The sequence below is a fragment of the Barbus barbus genome, assembly GCF_936440315.1.
Source record: "Barbus barbus genome assembly, chromosome: 11".
NCBI lineage: Eukaryota > Metazoa > Chordata > Actinopteri > Cypriniformes > Cyprinidae > Barbus > Barbus barbus.
The window spans coordinates 663,114-684,233 of NC_136739.1; the positions used below are offsets into that span (position 1 = coordinate 663,114).

General features: G+C 39.3%; 1 protein-coding gene and 2 pseudogenes across 4 annotated transcripts; all 3 read right to left on the minus strand.

The window, feature by feature from the left end:
- Positions 1-5,381: 5,381 nt before the first annotated feature.
- LOC306877236 (UDP-glucuronosyltransferase-like) lies at positions 5,382-13,937 on the minus strand. 2 transcript variants are annotated; one of them, XM_079428877.1, is made up of 5 exons: positions 13,068-13,937; positions 6,995-7,126; positions 6,839-6,926; positions 6,457-6,676; positions 5,382-6,115 (listed from the first exon to the last, which is right to left on the minus strand). In XM_079428877.1, the coding sequence occupies exons 1-5, from the start codon at positions 13,926-13,928 to the stop codon at positions 5,836-5,838; spliced, it is 1,581 nt and encodes a 526-aa protein (XP_079285003.1). In that variant the 5' UTR covers positions 13,929-13,937; the 3' UTR covers positions 5,382-5,835. The 2 variants fall into 2 exon arrangements, with proteins under 2 accessions (XP_079285003.1, XP_079285002.1); XM_079428876.1 differs by lacking the exon at positions 13,068-13,937 and adding an exon at positions 8,094-8,958.
- LOC306877238 (UDP-glucuronosyltransferase 1A5-like) lies at positions 11,401-12,309 on the minus strand (annotated as a pseudogene). Its single transcript has one exon. The product of its transcript is annotated as a UDP-glucuronosyltransferase 1A5-like (transcript).
- Positions 13,938-17,459: 3,522 nt separating the features above from the next.
- LOC306877085 (UDP-glucuronosyltransferase 1A5-like) lies at positions 17,460-19,302 on the minus strand (annotated as a pseudogene). The gene is made up of 2 exons: positions 18,461-19,302; positions 17,460-17,480 (listed from the first exon to the last, which is right to left on the minus strand). The product of its transcript is annotated as a UDP-glucuronosyltransferase 1A5-like (transcript).
- Positions 19,303-21,120: the final 1,818 nt, after the last annotated feature.

The window sequence follows — 21,120 nt, forward strand, 5'->3', positions numbered from 1 at the left end:
GCTGAAACTGATTAAGGATTTGGGAAAAAATCATAGCTAGATAATAACAATAAAGTGGATGGTATGATTCAATATATAAGTTCCCTTTTTAAACGGGCTCTCATGTTGTGTAAACTCAATTTTTTTTTTTCATTTATATGTTTACTAATGTTGTTGTATGCATTTGTCAATTTTATTTAATTTCTGTATTTTCTTAAATGTGTGTGTATAGAGTATTTACAGAGTGTTTACTTTTAGTTTTAGTTACTTTTTCTTATTTGTAAGTCGCTTTGGATAAAAGCGTCTGCTAAATGGCTAAAAGTAAAGTAAACCTGCTTCTGGGGAAACTCATGTTTACTCTGAATGCTGAAGCCTGATTTGTTAACATCCATGAAGCATATCCACGAGCATATGTTGCTCTAAAATCTTTATATACCTTTCAGCATTCATAGTGCCTTCCAAAACATGCAAGCTGCTCATACCGTATGCACTTATGCACCCCCATACCATCAGAGATGCTGGCTTTTGAACTGAATGTTGATAACACAGACCTGGAAGGTCTCCTTCCTCTTCAGCTCAGAGGATACGGTGTCCATGATTTCCAACAAGAATGTCAAATTTGGACTCATCTGACCATAGAACACTTTGAAACAGTCCATTTTAAATGAGCCTTGGCCCACAGGATATGACAGCGCTCCTGGACCATGTTAACATACGGCTTCCTTTTTGCATGATAGAGCTTTAGTTGGCATCTGCAGATGGCACGACAGATTGTGTTCACCGTTTCTGGAAGTATTCCTGGGCTCATTTAGTAATGTCAATGACAGAATCATGCTGATGAGTGAAGCAGTGTCGTCTGAGGGCCTGAAGACCACGGGCATCCAACAAAGATTTTCGGCCTTGTCCCTTTACGAACAGAGATTTCTCCAGTTTCTCTGAATCTGTTGATGATGAGATTTGCAAAGCCTTTAAATACAACGTTCCTCAACGTCAAATTGCAATGTATTCCACAATCTTTTTATGCACGCTTTTACAGATTGGAGAGCCTCTGCCCATCTTTACTTCTGAGAGACTTTACCTCTCTAAGACATCCCTTTTATAGCTAATCAATTGTTACCAATTGTTTTCTTGCTGACTATGGTCCGAGCTAGGGATGTAACAATTACTGGTTTGACGAAAAATCATGATAAAATTTCCCACGGTTAGTATTACCGTTTCATATTTTAATTATCATTAAAACCATATTCTATTACCACGATCTGAACAACTCCCGATAAATTAATACTGTCCAGCATAAAGCAGAGTTTCCAGTAACAGTCTCGCGTGCGCACAGCTGCAGAGTCATTTAGTTTGGAGTGAAAATAGAGCAGAAAAACTGGGAGGTTTTAAAAGAGTGCCGAGGGAATTATGCAAATGAATTTATGAATGAATTAATTATATGAATGTACCTATGAAGGTTCTGAATGTCTTCAGAAACGATTCGATGGCATTTTTTTTTTATCTTTGCTCCATGTAATCCTAAAGGATGTGTTCTCAATCTCAATACTGCTTTGTTCAGAGGTTACTGGAAACAGCTGTATTCAGCTTTTCCTTAAGCGCCACCTGCTGTCAGAGAGATTTACAGAGACTTATATTTACATTCAGAACGTGGCCAAAAATGGACCGAATTTGCATGTCCTGCTGTAAATTTTGACCGGTTGATGAAAAGCTTATGGGGATTCTACACATTTGAACAATTCAGATAAGTTATCTAGAATTATTTTTGGAGCAGATAAAATACATATAATCATTTATTAATCAATTATCTTTTCTTTATTTAAAGGCTGAAATGTGAGGTTTACATTTTTATGAAACTTTTTCAAAGCTTTATTTGAACATTTGCATTAGATATTTGAACATGCTATTTAACTGTTCTCAGTCAAGTTATCATTTCAAATCTGAACATCATTGGTCATGTTATTGTTTTAGTGATTATGCAAACTCATTTTATTTGTTGATTTTTAAATATAAAACTTGAAGTGATTTATGTGTCGGTACTTTTTGAATATCTCCAGCACATTTTAACAATACCGTGATAATACTGATAACCGTGATAACTTTGGTCACTATAATCGTGATAAGAAATGTTCATACCGTTATATCCCTAGTCCCAGCTTTCTTGAGATCATTGAGAAGATCCTCCCGTGTAGTTCTGGGCTGATTCCTTCTCATGATCATTGAAACTCCACGAGGTCAGATCTTGCATGGAGCCCCAGTCTGAGGGAGACTGACAGTTATTTTGTGTTTCTTCCATTTGCGAATAATCGCACCAACTGTTGTCACCTTCTCACCAAGCTGCTTGGCGATGGTCTTGTAGCCCATTCCAGCCTTGTGTAGGTCTACAATCTTGTCCCTGACATCCTTGGGACATCTCTTTGGTCCTGGCCATGGTGGAGAGTTTGGAATCTGACTGATTGATTGTCCTTTAAGAGAGTGCTCCTAATCTCAGCTCCTTACCTCTATAAAAGACACCTGGGAGCCAGAAATCTGGCTGATTGGTAGGGGATCAAATACTTATTTGACTCATTAAAATGCAAATCAATTTATAACTTTTTTGAAATGCGTTTTTCTGGATTTTTTTGTTGTTACTCTGTCTCTCACTGTTAAAATAAACCTACCATTAAAATTATAGACTGATCATTTCTTTGTCAGTGGGCAAACGTAATACTTAAAAGTTGGCGGAAAAAAGTGTCTTTCAGAAAAGACAAATGTGTTTAAAGCGTATGGATTCAGGAACTACAAACAATTTAGTGTGGGCATTTCAATTTTAATGGTTTGAGCAGAAAACAGAGGGAACAGATGAGCGTAAATGAGCATGCAGACTGCATTTACAGTAATTTTATACAAGACATTTTATGAAAATACATCAATAAAACCAAAATCAATGTATTTACAATGTTTAAATATTTTCGCAATTGAAAAGTGAGATTTTTAATCAAAACTTCTCGTTCCTTGCAGGCCACAAATTTTTGAGCAGTCATTTTTCTCTCAATTTTGTCAAGTTTGTCCTTGTTTATGACACACATCAACACTATTCAGCTGTGTTTGTGTCATGGTACCACGAAGCCATGTTTTTAGCCTTCTAAGACCACTGAAACTTCTCTCAGCTTCTGCGGAGGACACAGGAGTGAAAAGCAGCAGTCAGACAAGTGTTTCCACCTGATCCAAAAGACTACGGACTTCTGGACACATCCCCTGAAGGATGCTTGCTGCTTCACTGCGGACTGCATAATATACTTTGATCTGAACATTGCCGACTGTGTGTTAAGGGATATTTTGTCCAGTTCTGGGTACATTTGTATCACATTATCGACCACTCCTGTTAATAAGATGTTTTCCCGATTCCTTAGCATCAGCAGTTATTCCTGTTTTTTTGCACTTTTTTTAAAAGCTAGTTAGGATGCTCCCGATGGTGCCTCTGTAGAAGGTACACATGATGGGGGCCGGGGCTCTGGCTCTTCTGAGTTTGCGGAGGGAGTAGAGATGCTGCTGTGCTTTCTTGGCCAGTGCTACAGTGTTGTTAGTCCAGGAGAGGTCCTCTGTGATGTCCACACCCAGGAACTTGGTGCTGCTCACTCTCTCCACAGTCGCACCGTTGATGGTCAGAGGGGCATGCTGAGTGTGTACTCTCCTGAAGTCAACAACAATCTCTTTCGTATTCTCCACATTCAGAGAGAGATTGTTGTCACTGCACCACCCGGCCAGGCGGCTCACTTCGCTCCTGTTTGTATCATCTCTGTTGCTGATGAGACCCACCACAGTCGTGTCATCCGCAAACTTAATGAACAGGTTGGAGTTGTGTGAAGGTGTGCAGTCGTGGGTCAGCAGAGTGAAGAGGAGGGGGCTCAGCACACATCCTTGGGGGGCCCCAGTGTTCAGTGTGATGGTGCTGGATGTGTTACTGCCGACCCGTACTGCCTGAGGACTCCCGGTCAGGAAGTCCAACAGCCAGTTGCACAGAGATGTATTGAGATTCTCCAATTCCTCAATACTATAGCCTCTGGCAAGCCAAAGACCAAGAACTACATTTCCCTGCTGAAATCTGTCATGTAGTACATTTGCCTTAGTAGCTGTGTATGAGCTGCAGCTGCCGTTTCATTCAGAGCAAGCATTACAGACTCATACTGATTCAGCACAGCACGGATAGCACTGGAGCGAACGGTCCATCTTGTGGGACAAAGGGGCCTTATAGACTGAAAGGACGCTTGAACAGATTATGTAACTTCCTTGAATAAAGATTTAAATTTACCTGACTGCCCAAACAAAATGGCTAACTCCTGAACCCATTGTAAAGCACTGTGGATAACACGTGAGGCAGAACAAGCATGCTGTGTAATGAGATTTACACAATGTCCCATAATTGCCAAAGTATTCTTCATCATGCCAAGCATCTTCCTCATCTTCAGCTCTTTGATGCAAATAGCTGGATGGGACATAACCAAAGTGCCCCTGCAGTTCAGCCCACCACCACAAATCTGACCTCCTGTCATAGACCTTCAATTTATCACCAACTGAGAAACTAAGCTGTCAGTTAAAGAACAAAAAAAGGAAATAAAAATACATTTCTGTTTATTTATTTATTTTTGCTTATTTTGTGAGCATATATCATTTTCAATTGCTCTGTCTAAAGCTGTTGTATGGCTTTAGAAGACTAAAAATATGGCAAATCAGATGTTGACAGCTATTTTATAAGTCATCTGGCCAGTCTTCTGTCATCACAGATGATTAGGTGATTCTGCTTAATGAGTAAATGCAAACTCAGCTTGTACCTGCTCATCTCCTTCAGCCACAACATCCGCAAGTCCCACATACTCTTCTGCTTCATGACCATCACTGCTTTCACTGTCAAGCATTTCAGCAGCTCAAAACTGCTACAAACAAACAGAAATCTCCAAATCTCTGCAACAAAGTGTCTGAACTGTTTCAGTTTTCCACGGCGCCCCGCCCACCAGACGAGTTTCAAAATTAAAGACCCGGGAAGATTTCTGACTTGTGAAGAAACGATGGTAAAATGTGAAAAAGTTCAATTACCATGAGTAAATTTCATCAGTCAATAGCTGAGCACTTTCTCCTTAGCCTGTTATAAACGCAGTATATTATAAACGTTTAGTAAAGTCATCATTTTCATAGAATAGTGTTTTATAATAATTATCTGTTTGCAATAGTTACTTTTTACTATTTTTTCATTTTATTTATTAATTATAGGCTGATATTAGTATACAAAACTCACAACAATTAAAAACAATATATATATATATATAAGTGTGAGTGTGTGTGTATGTTTGTTTATGTGTGTGTGTGTGTGTGTGTGTGTGTGTGTGTGTGTGTGTATAAATCCCCGAGTTTTTATTATAGCTAATCACAAGTGATTCCAAAGATGATGTCCCTGGTTTCCATTTCAGATATCTGGTAAACTTACCTCAGAAGTGGATGTTTGTTTGTAACTTCAGACTAACTTGAAAAGCACCATTATGTCATGTTATCTAAACTCATGATCTGTAACAGAAACTGAGATTTATAGGGATAACCAAGCAAAAAGATTCACGATCAAAACTGTCTTTAAGAATGAGTTAAAATACTAACTTTTTTATTCAATATCTTAGCATGTTTATTCTGATTTGAAAGAACAGTAATTAAAAATATAAATGTTAATAATAATAATAAAAAATGTAAATGTTTATCGGACACACACAGTAGGTTTTGTGAGACTTTATTCAAGTCAATAATCCAGGCCAAGGAGGTATTCAAGTTATAAAAAACACAGATTCAACAAGCACCCCACCAAAACAGACACTGCAAAATAATGACTTAATATATCTACTCCCTCTTCTTTTTCTGAGTTTTCTTGAAGCACTTCCTGAAACAGAACATGCAGCTTTTGACCGTCACAAAAATAACAGTCACTAGAATGAGAAGGAGAAAGCCAATGACGTCCAGAGAATGATACTGAATCCAGTTCAGCTCGTGGGCTGCAGGTCTGAGATGCGCTGCCCCTTTGTGTCTCATAACAAACTCAGTCCAGAACACAGCCAGGTCCAGAGGCTCAATGGGACGGTCTCGGTGAATAGCTGAAAGCTCTGTCATCTTCTCCTTGTAGCTGTTGAGTCAAAGATCAAGTATATTTATATTTCGTTGCATAAAAAGTACTGTTATAGCAAAAAATCTACACACAAAGCAATTTGGTGTATTATTTTGAAACAATTTCACAAATAATTACAAAGAAATAAAAATGTAATTAGAATGACTGAAATATGTAGCGTGAAACTGCAAAAATAGCATTTTCTTGTAAAAAATACTCCAATAATCTTTTTTCAGAGCAATACTCTAAATGTAGTCTAATATTCCACTCTGAGCTCAATATTAAATGATGCATTAATATAAACAATGCATCAGTGCATAAACTGATTTTGTGCATAGGCTGAACCTGATTATGTTTACGTTTTGTCGTTGATGACCTTCCTCAAAGCAACCAGCAGTTTTTCTGCGGTCAGATCATAGATACTCAGGGTTTCTGCAACTCCTCGAGACACTAAGCGCTGAACGTTATCCCCTTGGTCACCAAACAGAGGAATCATCAACATCGGCACCCCATTACAGATTCCTTCATAGATCCCATGTGATCCACCATGTGTAATAAAAGCCTTAACCTTAGGATGGGCTACAATGTAAACGAAAACACATTCAGTGTATTAGTGTGTTAGCAGACATGATGAAGTCAATTATAATATGGCAAGACTTTTGTCAGCAATGCCAAAAAAGCATATTATGAATAACATGTTTTACAGGAGGGTTAGAGGGTCAAATGAGAATCTAAACATACCCAAGAGATCATTTTGTGGCAGCCACTTCATCAGTTTGACATTCTTTGGAGCATTTTCAGGGACTGGCCCAGTGTATCTCCATAGCACCTACCAATCAAAGAGAATCATGAAGGTTAATAATATGCAGCCATGTAATGAAGTCTATCCTCACTTACCCTCTGAGGTATCTGCCTGAAAGCCTCAAAGAACTCTCTGGCTTTGGCCTCGGGTAACTGTGACACCATGGAGCCCAGAGTGAAGACCACAAACCCATGCTCTCCAGAACTGTTCACAAACTCCTCCAGCTCCTGCACAGAGAACAGATGTCAGCATTGAACACCGGTTTCATGTTCTAAGGACACAGTGGAGCAAGCTTTCACTGTAACCTCCCCCTTTCCTTCCTTCCTTCCTTCTTATTTTTTTTTTTTTTTGGCTCACACAGATACACAGATATCCACTTGAACTTGCATGTGCAAACTTCGAAAAGCAGCATACTGCAGCAATTAGCAATGTTTTTTTTTTACCAAACATTCTGAGTTCAAGTGTTTTAGTTATTAACATATAAACAGATCTACCTCTTGCTTACTCAACAGTGAACAACCATACAAAAAGCTTCTCCATTCCTTTAGTGTTTCATACCGTAAATACAAAGGGGCACCTCATTTCCTCTTAATGATTACAGTGGTCAAATTTAAAATAATTAAATTCATGCTGGTTTATAAAATCATGCACAACATCTAAACTCCGAAAGTGACTCTCTGAGAGTTATAATGTTTAATGGAATTATACACATCTTCAGAAGTACAGCTTATGACTTTAGTGGATTGCAATTAAACATTTAAACATTGTTGAAGAGTGCCAACCTACACAATCATGAACAATGTCATTACAGACAAGGTCTGCGTAACTGTAACTGTTTAATGAACATCATTTGATGCAACCAGTCTCTTTCAAAGTACATAGTACATCACATGTTCTAATATTACTGCTTATAAATTCATGGCATCAGCATGGATTAGGTCATATTGACCTGGACCAACAGCTTCTAATTTGACCAACAGATCTAAACAGCCAGGCTTTGTGCATGGATTACATAGGAGGTAGAGTAGAGTCCACTCTAGTTGTTAGAAAATGTAATGAATAATATCTTACTTAGTGTCTGAATAGCCTACTGCTTTCAATGCTCAAAGTTTTACACTGATGAATTTGCATTAAATAAATGCTGTCAATTTCAGTCAACCAGTCTGATAATAACTATGCTCAATAACATCTTACCTTTGTCAGTGGACCCTTCTTAGCACAGTTGATGCCTCCTATTTGAACCATATTTGGCATTTGGGGTTTGGGATACTCAAAGGTAAAGTCGTATCTTAGAAGCCAGACTGCACCGTGACTTAATAGCTCTTTGTATGTAGTGTCCTTCTGCAGATATCTACTGGCCAGTTCACCAAAGCTGGCAAAAAGTTTGTGGCATAGGTACTTTTCGAAAACTGTCATAAGCATGTTTCTTACTCTCTGAGGGAAAGTCATCTTATCTGAGAAACCAGTGAAGAAGCGCGGGATAAAAGACGGAGGTGAGGGACACTGGGCAGCTTCCTCATCAAGTCGACAGGGAATCATACGCAGGAAGTAAACGGCAGGAATCGAGAAGGAATCAGCAATGATGGTGCCACAGGGCAGGAAAGGATCTGTGAGCAAAACATCAAATCCTGTTTCTCTAAGACTCTTCATCATGGACTCGTCATACAGCAGCCCTTCACAGGCTGTCACATGCATGTTCAAGAACTGAATCAGGTTCTCCAAATTCTTAACAATATCAGTCAATTTCGGAGGCTTCTCAAATGCATTCTTCTCTATGTTGTCCAAGTTGGCCTTCAGATCAGCAAGGGTGTAGGGCACACGAAAAGACTTAGTGGTGTAATTACCAGACTTCCCAATCAGAACACTGGTTTCAGGGACCAGGACCACCATCTCATGACCCCTCAGAGAAAGCTCTTCCACCAGGATCTTCATGCTCAACCAGTGGCTGCCATCCACTGGCATAACAAGCACCTTCCCAGCGTTTACGGGCTCCAAGGAGAACAAGCATAGCAAAGCTAGAAGCCCCAGAGCAGGAACAGTCACTGCTCTCACCATCCTCCTAACATTCATACAGCAGACAGCAGAAATACAATATATTTAAGAGGGCTGGGAATTATTTCAAAAGAGGTGGGGCTTCAAAACTAGACAAAAGGGAAATGAGTGTTCATAGGTCACTGGCAGCATGTGCGTACAGCACAACAAATTAAATTTTACATTCTGTCATGATATCAATTCAATGCAGTTTAAAGTCTAACAAGTGGGTTAAATGTAGCTCTGGGTTAATTATTTGAAGAGCATATGAACATCTAAGAACTATCACAGGAGTTATCTATAGCTTTGTTCATACAAAGAGGACCAAACTCAATTATATATCAGTAACACTTTACAATAAGGTTCAATATGTAAGTAGTTAATGCATCAAGTATCATAAACAATTTAAAACTTTTTCAATAAATATCATGATTTTGGGGAGCTGTGCATCATGAACCTGAACTAACCTAATTCTCTTAAACCTTGACACACATTCATGAGTCTGCAGGAGCCATCTATGATATAATTTCCTGTTTTATGTTTTTTTTTTCTACATGTAGCGTAATTGTAATAATAAAAGATTGTGCAAAATTACTTTCAAGAATTTCAAGATTTTACAATAAGAAAGAGATACAAATAAATATTAACATAAAAAAATAAATAAAACCTTGATAATCATAAGAGGTGTATTCAAGTCATTCTGTATGTATGATTCTAATTTTAAAGTGAATAAATAAACTGGACAAGTAATAAGTGTTATGATCCAATAACTAATGTTAACAAATTGAACAAAGTTCAACTATTAAGCATTTTGTTTTCAATATTGTTTATAAATTATACTAAGACTTAAGAAAAATTTAAATGATCTGGTTCATAACAGTTTGTTTGAGGTTGAAGTTACTGCTTTTTATCATTACCTTTATCAGAGGTTTAAGTTATTGCTTTTATTTTTGACATAAATAGTGGCATGCTACTTTCAAAACAATTCTGCAGGTCATTATGGATTGGCAGTAGTAGGATCATCTTACATATTGTGCATACTCACTTATTCCCAGCTCCTCCCTATTCACATGGGAACACAAGGCAGTCACGCAAAAAACATGAACTCTCACATACAAGGGCTGTGGCGGTCAAAAGATCTCTACTTTGAAAGAAAGTGCTGAGAGAAAGATTGTTATGTTTGTACTCCAAGGAGGTACACAAAACACGGCAGGCATATCAAAAACAATAAGCTTTACTCACGCCGACAAAGGCAGGTGTAACACATACAATAGCGGACAAATGAACAGGGGAGAACACAGGCTATAAAGGCAGGTCAAAATCAAGCGAGAACAGAAACAGGTGTGGAGCTAATTAACTAATAATCATGGGGATAAACTAAGAAGGTAGACATAACTAAACAAAAACAGATCAGAATCGTGACAGATCGCCCCCTCCCGGAAAAAAATAGACCAACAGAGGAGGGAGGGTGGGGGTTCAGGAGGCGGGCATGGAGTAGGAGGGAGCCGGGCAATGGAAAAGAGGCAAAAACAAAAACAGTCCAAAAAATTAGTCCAAGGGGGAGTGGAGGGTGGGAGGAACCAGGGAGGAGCCCGGAGCAGGAGGAGCCAGATGGCAGTCCAGAGGCCAGCCAGGATGGCAGCCCACGGCGGAGTCAACGGCGGGAGGAGCCATGGTGGAGATGGGACCACCGACACCAGGGGGCCGATTGATGGAGATGATCCTGGTGGAGTAGGAGCCCAGGATGGAGCTGAGCAGCCGCAGAGCCAGGGTGACACCGAGGGTCCAGAGGGCCAAGGCGGAGCCTGCGGCTCAGGTGAGTGAGGCGAAGGCAGGGATCCAGAATGACACGGTGGAGCCGGAGTGACCGAGGATGAAGGTGGAGCCGAAGGGAGGAACCTGACGAAGCCAGAGGAAGCTGGAGGAGTGGAGTTCCATGGAATAGGCAGGGGGACGACTGACCAAGGCGGAGCCGGAGGGACGAGGGAGCCGGCGGAGCTGGTGGAATGAGGGGGCACAGTGGAGAAGAGGGAGCCAAGAGCCAAGGTGGAGCCGATGGTTCGGAAGGCCGAGGTGGAGTCCGGGTCTCGAAGGCTGGGGATCCTCCAACCCCGAGGTAGTTGGTCGCAGGAAGTCCCGAAGCGCAACCGACCCACCGGACATGGCGTGCTGAGGGTGAGCTGAGGGGCCTTCCTGAGGCAGCTGAGGGAGGGCTGATGGACTGGCAATAAAGATATGGCAGCAGAAAAAGTAAGAATAGTATAGGATCCAGCATCTGCCATCTGTAGGTAAAAGCAATAGCTTCTCTGTCCATACTTGTAGATCTTTAAATGATTTTTAGGTGTTCTTCACAGATATTATTTTGATAACCTTACTTATCCAGTCATACTGGAAATTTATATGTCACTGGTTCTTTTCTATTTCAGGATAACTACAGAGATTAAACTAACAAAAACAACCACTTGTTTTATCAAATTACATCCACGCATACAGCACTTACTAGTATAATCCTATTAAGAACTGAATAAAGACTCACTTGTGACAGTGGTTTTAGTTTTTGGCTAACTGTTGCTCCAATCATGACCATGTTTGGCATCCCTGGACGTGGGAATTCCACAGCAAAGTCGAAACGCAAAAACCAGAGAGCCGCACGGCTCATGATCTCCACCATCTATGCTTTTCTCTGAAGTACTTGTGAGGCGATCTCATCTGCACGAGCAAACATGCGTTTACAAGCTATGGGCTGAAGCAGAGTCCTTACCAGGTTCACACTTCTTTGCCAAAGATTCATGTGGTCAGTAAAGTGAGTAAAACCTTGTGGGACGTAAGAAGCTGGAGCTGGACATTGACTGGAAAGAGTATCGACACCACAGGGATGGTTTATTAGCATGTAAACAGCTGGAATGGAGAGATATTCACCAGCTATAGCCCCAACAGGCTCAAATGGATCTGTGAGAATCGCATCAAAGTTGTACTCTTGCAGTTTCTTCATCAAGTCCTTGTTAAAGAGCAGACCCTCTGCATTCCTCAATATAAACGTCTGCAGAACATTCAAAGAGAAGATGAACGCCTGAAACTTGGCCAGGTCTGTGGAGATATCAATGCTCAGAATGGTGTTGAATTCATCTGCTATGCTTGCTTTTAATTCAGCCTTGGTGTAGTTCACTGGATATGTTAGAGTGGTGGTATGCTCCGAAGGACCCATACTTAGACTCGCCTCGGGGATGACAACCACCACCTGGTTTCCTCTCCTCCCCAGCTCCTCCACAATAGGCTTCATCCCCAACCAGTGACTGCCATCTGATGGAATAACCAACAGTTTCCCAGCTTCAGCTGAACTACAAAGAAAGATACCCAGGAGCAACCACAAGCTAGCCATTTTATCAGTGGTGTGAATGACAGTTGCAGTTGAAGGAGATCAAGGAAGAAAAACACTCATGCAATGTAACCACACTGGTTAAAGTACCATCTTAAAATGAGTCAGGACAAGGTTCAAAGGGGTGGCGATATTTAAAGAAAGTAGGCGGTGCTCAGTCCAAATATGGCACTGAAGCAATCTACATATGCATCTCAATCACTAATATATTTTGTGGATTATTCATGTTTACGCACATAGGAGAACTTCTCAAGGAAATTTTCACACACATGTGCACTTATGATTTTGTTCTCACGCTTGTTCCAGTGAATTTTCTAAATTAGATCTTGGTTGTGCTGGCGCTGTTTGATGAACATTGTGTGATGTAACATGCCAGGGACAGTAAACAGTACAAACATCTTCTTTAAAGTTCATGTTCTAGTATTACTGCACATAAATTCAAGGCAACAAAAGGATCAGGGTATGATGACTTAGACCTACAACTCTAACCTGAGGATTACGTTTACAGCAGGTATTCAGAATTTGCACAGAATATAAACCATCTTTTTGATCTGACTTCAAGAAAATGCAATATTGCTGTTGGAATCCAATGGCTTATTATTATAATGTTTTATTATTATTATTTTTAGCATTAAATGTAAAGTCTTGTCAGTAAGTATATTGCGCATTTGTAAAATGGATGTGACACTGTGAAAGATTTGTATTTTGTGTACCAGACAACAGAGAACATTTAAGAATTTCTATGTTAATTAACATCTTACCTTTGTCAGTGGACCCTTCTTAGCACAGTTGATGCCTCCTATTTGAACCATGTTTGGCATTTGGGGTTTGGGATACTCAAAGGTAAAGTCGTATCTTAGAAGCCAGACTGCACCGTGACTTAATAGCTCTTTGTATGTAGTGTCCTTCTGCAGATATCTACTGGCCAGTTCACCAAAGCTGGCAAAAAGTTTGTGGCATAGGTACTTTTCGAAAACTGTCATAAGCGTGTTTATTACTCTTTGAGGGAAAGTCATCTTATCTGAGAAACCAGTGAAGAAACGCGGGATAAAAGACGGAGGTGAGGGACACTGGGCAGCTTCCTCATCAAGTCGACAGGGAAGCCCACGCAAGAAGTAAACAGCAGGAATCGAGAAGGAATCAGCAATGATGGTGCCACAGGGCAGGAAAGGATCAGTGAGCAAAACATCAAATCCTGTTTCTCTAAGACTCTTCATCAAGGACTCGTCATACAGCAGCCCTTCACAGGCTTTCACCTGCATATCTGTGAACTGCATCAGGGTCCCCAGATTTGCAATGATGTCAGTCAATTTCGGAGGCTTCTCAAATGCATTGTTCCTTATGTGGTCCAAGTTAGCATTTAGTTCAGCAAGGGTGTAGGGCACACGAAAAGACTTAGTGGTGTAATTACCAGACTTCCCAATCAGAACACTGGTTTCAGGGACCAGGACCACCATCTCATGACCCCTCAGAGTAAGCTCTTCCACCAGGATCTTCATGCTCAACCAGTGGCTGCCATCCACTGGCATAACAAGCACCTTCCCAGCGTTTATGGGCTCCAAGGAGAACAAGCATAGCAAAGCTAGAAGCCCCAGAGCAGGAACAGTCACTGCTCTCACCATCTTCCTAACATTCATACAGCAGACAGCAGAAATACAATATATTTAAGAGGGCTGGGAATTATTTCAAAAGAGGTGGGGCCTCAAAACTAGAGTTTTGATAGGCCCCTGCAGCATATGTTTGCAGCACAGCGAATGAACTCAGGCTTTTATGCTCTGTCATGATATCACTGCACTGCAGTTTAAAGTCCAACAAGTAGGTTAAATGCAGCTCTGGGTTAAAAGGTTTCAGGAACGTACAACCATATAACAACTTTCATAGGACTTGAGATATCTTTGTTCATACAAAGTAGGGCCAAATGTCTGCAACAGGTTAATCGTGCTTTTGGGGAGATGCATGACATAAACCAAACTAACTTCGCCTTGTCATAAAAAGGTCCGCTTATTTGATATGTCAAGAGATTTCTTGACCTTTATACACATTCATGGGGGTCTGCAGGGGACATCTTTATGATATAATTTTCTTTTTAAATATATATATATATATATATATTCTTATTTTTTTTGCTGCATGTAGATTGATCCGAACTATTTGAGTTCACCATGAAATCAAACTTGACAGTTATTTTTGACGGAATATTGCAGTATTTACTATAAATAATTTATCTCTAATGACGTGTTTATTGGCATGAGGGTGGGACAAATTGTGTCTCACATAAGACCACAGCAATGGCCAACAATGGGGGAAGTCGTGGCCTAATGGTTCGAGAGTCGGACTCGTAATCCAAAGGTTTAAATTCCAAAGTCAAATTCCGAGTATGGGTCACCATACTTGGCCGTATGTCACTTCACTTTCAATGACAATGACCAACCGATCCAATCAAATTAGTAAAAATAAGTAAATTATGCAAACTTAACCAAGTATTACCTGTGATTTCCAGTGGTTGTTTCCCCTCACAAATGTTTTTAAACCATAAATTATTCTAGATTTTTACAAGAAAAAAAAAAATCTTTCTTTTTTTTCACAAGTACAGAGTTTGTTAGAGGCTAAAGTTATTGCTTTTATTGTTACCTTTTGACATAAATAGTGGCATGCTACTCTCAAAACAATTCTATAAATCACTATGGATTGGCAGTAGTAGGATTGCCTCACATCCCGTGCAAATTCAGTGATTATTCCCAGTTCCCGAGAAAGTGGTTATTTTTATATAGCCTAATTTAGAACTTGGGCAAGAGTGTTGTTCTGTGTAGTGTTTGCATGTAGTCCTGTTCCAGGTTTTCTGTTCAGCATCCTAACTCTGACGTAAACACATAAGCACGTCGAGAGTGACGAAGTAACTAAGCCTGTGTGATTGGCATGGAGCATGTGAATGATATAGAAAGAAAACTACACGTTTGATAGCAACTCTTCCTGCCTACGCAATCTTTCTTTTCTTATACCAAAGGACGCTACATTCTGGACATCAACTTGGCTCTTATTTGACGGTGGTAAAGAGGCCATAGCTAATAACACCCATGTTGACCAACAGCACGGTTGCGAGTTTTGATTAATGTCAATTAAGTAATGCAGTTAATATTGTGCAATGTAAAACTTTAATCACAATATTACTAGTAACAGTTGCGCATCCCCACAACATGCAGCTTTTGAGTTGCAGAGTGAAAAAAATTTACTGAATTGATTTATTTAATCATTCAGTCACTTTTCGCCACCTATCTATGTAACCTGCATTAGATGATGACAGAGATTGAGAATTAAGAAGTATATATCCACATCCAGCCACAGCACATGTAAAGCCTCTTAAGAACCCATATTTAGACGCGCCTCTGGGATGACAAGCACCACCTGGTTTCCTCTCCTCCCCAGCTCTTCTATAATAGGTTTCATTCCTAAGGTGACTGCCATCTGATGGTATAACTAACAGTTTCCCTGCTTGAGCTAAATCAAGGACATACAGACTTAGGAACAACCACACACCAGCCATTCTATAAGTGGTGTGAAATACAGTAGCAGTTGAAGAAAATTACGTAAACACAGTTCTATTGTGCACATCTAAAAATGAGTCAGGAATCAGAACTGATTTCAAAGGGGTGGCCAGTAGGATATGCTCAGCCAAATATGGCATTGAAACAATCAATGGGTCTCATTAATTCATTACATTTATATAGCGCTTGTCTGGGTACTCAAAGCACTTTACATGGAAGGGGAGAATCTCCTCAACCACCACCATTCACTGTTATTTGATTATTTGTATTTATACTCACAAAAGGACTTTCCATGAAATTTCAGCCCAATTTACAACATGTGTGTTCACATTAATTTGTTCTTAACCTCTTACTAATGTTAATAATGAGTATTCTAAACAAGCGACTGCATGCCAGAAGTAAGTAATTCGCACAAAACATGCCCAAACATGTTCATATAAGGGCTTTCCTGGATTAGAGCACTCTCAGCCAAGCTGTGCCTCTCTCAAAACTAGAAGCATCCTTTCTACAAACCCTGTTAAAGGTGCTTATAGTTTGGACCTTTCATTAACCATCTGTACATATACGTCTTTTCATGCCCGAGCTATTATTCACCTTTTCTTACTTTATTACAAATATAAATACATTTACATGTAGCTATTTAATCTTAACTTAAATGTATTCCCATTAAATGTAAGGCCACATAGAATGTGTGATTTTTGTAGGTATAGTTACCTTTTAAAACTAAGCCTATATTTAAATCACCAGAGTAAAACAAATGCTCCAGAAGGAAACACGATGCATTAAGGGATAAACTTTTTGAATTTGAAGATCAAGGTAAATTGTACTTAATTTGTCTTCCAGGAAACATGCAAGTAGCTTCTGTTGCTTCCGAAGGGCAGTATTAAATGGAAAAAAATATATATTTCTACAAAATAAGAAAAATTTGGACATCTTCATTCTGTTCAAAAGTTTTCACCCCTGGCTCTTAATGCATCGTGTTTCCTTCTGGAGCATCAGTGAATGTTTGAACCTTTTTTAATTGTTGTGTTTGAGTCCCTCAATCATCCTCAGCGTGAAAAGGTGGATCTCAAAATCATACAGTCACTGCTGGAAAGGGTTCAAATATGCAAAAGATGTTGGAAAACTGAAGAATCTGCAGGACCTGGAGGATTTTTCTGAAGAACAGTGCTCAGTTGAACTGTTCAGAACAAACAAGGGACTCATGAACAACCATCACAAAACAAAAAAACAGTCGTAGATCATCCAGGTAACCACACACAGTATTAAGAACCAAGGGTTCCCAAACTTTTGAATGGGGTTATTTTAAAAATTTCAGCTATTTTTTTGTCTTGTGGACTATATGTTAACATATTTTATTGAAAATATCTTACTCAGGACAGTACTAAATAAAAAATAACATGCATTTTGCATGATCTCTCTTATTTTGTTAAAATTATTCACATTTTCACAGATTCTGCAAGGGTTTCCCAAACTTTCGCATGCAACTGTAGACTCTCCTCGGGGATGACAACCACCACCTGGTTTCCTCTCCTCCCCAGCTCCTCCACAACAGGCTTCATCCCCAACCAGTGACTGCCATCTGATGGAATAACCAACAGTTTCCCAGCTTCAGCTGAAGCCAAGAAGAGACTAAGAAGCAACCACAGACCAGTCATTTTATCACTGGTATACGTATATTAAAAAAAAAAAAAATCTCTCATTTTGGCCTTTGCAAGCTGGAGCAGAGGTCAGCAAAATCAACTTAAAGTGCTCCAAAGTCTCACAGTGAGTCTGGTTTATGTTCAGTGCAGGTGGAGACCACTGTAGGTGGGTGGGACCTGATCTATCTAAGACGTGAGGCACCAATTTGGGTGAGAGTTAAAAAAAAGATGATATGCCATGCAAAACATTACAGGAATAAATGGACATGGTTTTTAACGTTATAGATGAAAGTGGGGGGGGAGGAAAAAGCATATTGCTATGTAACCTTTGCACAGATAAAGATAACTGCTTTTAATAAATTATCCTTGCTCTTGTCAAATGCAAAACTCATTGCAAGCGCTGGATGTATCTACAGAGTAAAGAAAGTTAAAAACAAATGTTATTGTACTCACATTCAAATTTGCAACTTTATCTCACATTATACCAGAAATTGAAATAAAATGCTGTTAATATTTATCAATAATTTATGACCTAATCTATGTACACAGAAACTGGAGAACTGGTTTGCAGAGTTTTGTAAAGTGATAACATTCCAGAAACAGTCAAACATGTTTTAGAACTATTGTTTCTATTGTTTTCTGTTCAAAGAGGTTCCCCTTCCTCCCAACATCTTCTATGAACTATATGCTCCTGGTGTGATTTTCACAAAAAATTTAAAATCTCTCCAAAATTCCAAAAAACAAAACAAAAAAACTACTGATTAATCATGAAAAGACCTACTGAGAACTTTTTCCAGTGGTGTATAGAGGTTTGTGTATGTTTATTTATTATTAACAAGGGTCTTTTTGAAGTGTCTTTAATTTTAACCTATGATATTGGCAAGTTCTTTTCACATTTGAGAATTATTATAGGCAACAGCACAGGCAAAATCAGCAGTAGTGTAAAATAACAGCTATCAGAAGACTTACCTGTGGCAAAGGTTCTGCTTTCTTGTTGTCCATTCCTCCGACTATGATCATGTTAGGCATCAACGGTCGTGGGAATTCAAAGGCAAAGTCAGAATGCATAAACCAGAGAGCCGCACGGCTCATGATCTCCACCATTGATGTTTTTCTCTGAAGTACTTGTGAGGCGATCTCATCTGCACGAGCAAACATGCGTTCACAAGCCATGGGCTGAAGCAGAGTCCTTACCAGGTTCACACTTCTTTGCCAAAGATTCATGCGGTCAGTAAAGTGAGTAAAACCTTGAGGAACATAAGAGGCAGGAGCTGGACATTGATTGGCAAGAGTATCAACACCACAGGGATGGCTTGTTTGTATATAAATGGCTGGAATTGAGAGATATTCGCCCAAAATAGGTCCAGTAGGCTCAAATGGATCTGTGAGAATCGCATCAAAGTTGTGCTCTTGCAGCTTCTTCATCAAGTCCTTGTTGGAGAGCAGACCCTCAACATTACGGATTATAAAAACATTCAGCAGATCCATAGTTCTGATGAAATTCTGAAGCCTGGCCAGATCTGTAGATATATCTGCACTTGTCAGAGTATTAACACGTGCATTCAATTGCTCCTGAAACTGAGCCATGGTGTAGGGTACTGGATATGTCAGGGTGGTGGTATGCTGTGATGGACCATACTCAAACTTGCTTCTGGGATGACGACCACCACCTGGTTTCCTCTACGGCCGAGCTCCTCCACCAAAGGCTTCATACCTGTCCAGTGGCTGCCATCTGAAGGAACTACTAATAGTTTCCCAGCCTCTGCTGATCCCAGGCAAAAAAGACACAAGAACAATACAGAAGCAGCCATTCTAACAATTCTATCATTCATAATCAGCAATGATTACAAGCTTGTATGCTGGTGGGATTGGTAAGAAGCTTGTCTTGAAAGTCTGCACCCCCGGTAGATGCTTTTATCCTACAAGGGGAGTTTCAACAGACAATCAAAGGTTGGGCCTAAAAAGATCACAATCTTCATTCTTCAGCGGCAAAGTATTCTCTTAGTAGCAGAGTGAGAAAAGTATCCAGATCTCATAAATAAATAAAGCTGAGTGATATTAAGCATAGATGCAGCTGTCTGCATTGATGTAGACTTTCTAAAATCAAGAAGATTATTACGACAATTTTTTTTTTTGTCGATAACATGCTCTGGTGAATCATTCACAGCAAGACCAGAATATGCTGGTTCTCTTCACATTTGCAGTTGATGACAGGCAGCAGTAACATCAGCAGAAGTGGCAAAATGACAGATATTAGAATGCATTTGTTGTGACAAAGGTGTTTTGTGACTAATGCAATGAAATGTAAACATTTTTAAGTGAGCCTTTTTGGTGCCACTCTATGCATTTCTTTTTTTTTTTTTTTTAAATGTAGATTTTATAGCAATTGTATGTTGAGATAGACTGTGCACTGAGTTTGGTTCCTTGCCTTGTTAATATGCTTGTTATACTTTTTCTAAAACTTAAAATTTTATCACACCAATTTTTCCCTTTTCTCACCTAATTTTCATCCTCACAGTCTGCACAATCAAGAAGTTTTTTCTTTTTATATTTAACAGAAAATAGAAGTAAGAGTTTGAGCTGATGTGAGTACTCTAGTAAACTATAGCAAACGAAGCACATCAACCAAGCACATTTTTGCAAAGTACATTGACCAGTTAGGTTACTTATTATCTCTTATAAAATGCACATGGCCGTTTGCACTGCAGTGGGGACACAAACTATGTGAAATGTTTTTCTGACAAAAGGCATGTTCTCTTCATGCTCTGATAGATAGCACAGGTATGATACTAGAAATAACATGTTGAAAGGAAAACCTAATCCTATACTGGTTGTCTATTAAATGTATGTGATGAAAGTGACACATGGTGGCACTATTTGACCCATTTATCGAAGGACCCTGTTGCACTGCCCTGAATGTAACTCCAGTAACACGGACACAGAAGCAATGCTTTAGCTGAACTATAGAGGAACAAATTCAGGAGCAACCATACACCAGCCATTCTATCAGTAGTGTGAAGAACAGTGGCAGCTGAAGGGGAATGTGACTATTAATGCATAAATAAAAGAGTTGGGCATATACTGTATTACTGGGACATTTTCACAGCTAAATATCTCTTATGAATGTGATCTTACTTTGAGCATGTATTGTAAACAGAGTGTAATGTGTGAACTTTAATACATCAATTTATAATCAAATTTAAAACCTTCAAATACTGTTTTTTTGTTTGTTTGTTTTTAAACGGATACAGTATATGCGATTATAGAGATGGAAACCATTTTTTTACCAGTTAATATTTCAATAATCATGATGAGGTTTGCCATGATCAGAGCTGGGTAGTAACTGATTACATGTAATCTGGATTAAGCAATTAGATTCCAAATATCATAATTAGAGCAGTACATTACATCATATAATGCTCATAATCAGATTACTTTATGGATTACATGATAACGCATTATTCACACAATGGCAGTAAATCATTCATAATTTATTGATTCTGCTTTTTCCTCTTTTAATTTTTTTTTTCTAAAAATCCTACTGTGTGTCATACCATTTAGCTTTGACTATATTAACAATATAGAATGGCCATGCAAATATCATGTACATAATTTTGCAATCCATGCTT

Bases quoted from the DNA above. Each gene is read 5' to 3' on its own strand.
- LOC306877236 (XM_079428877.1), bottom strand. From the start codon at position 13,928: ATGGTGAGAGCAGTGACTGTTCCTGCTCTGGGGCTTCTAGCTTTGCTA. The intron at 7,127-13,067 runs GTAAGATGTTAA...TTCTCTGTGCAG, and splicing joins AGAAGGGTCCACTGACAAAG to GAGCTGGAGGAGTTTGTGAA. The intron at 6,927-6,994 runs GTAAGTGAGGAT...TTTGATTGGTAG, and splicing joins TCAGGCAGATACCTCAGAGG to GTGCTATGGAGATACACTGG.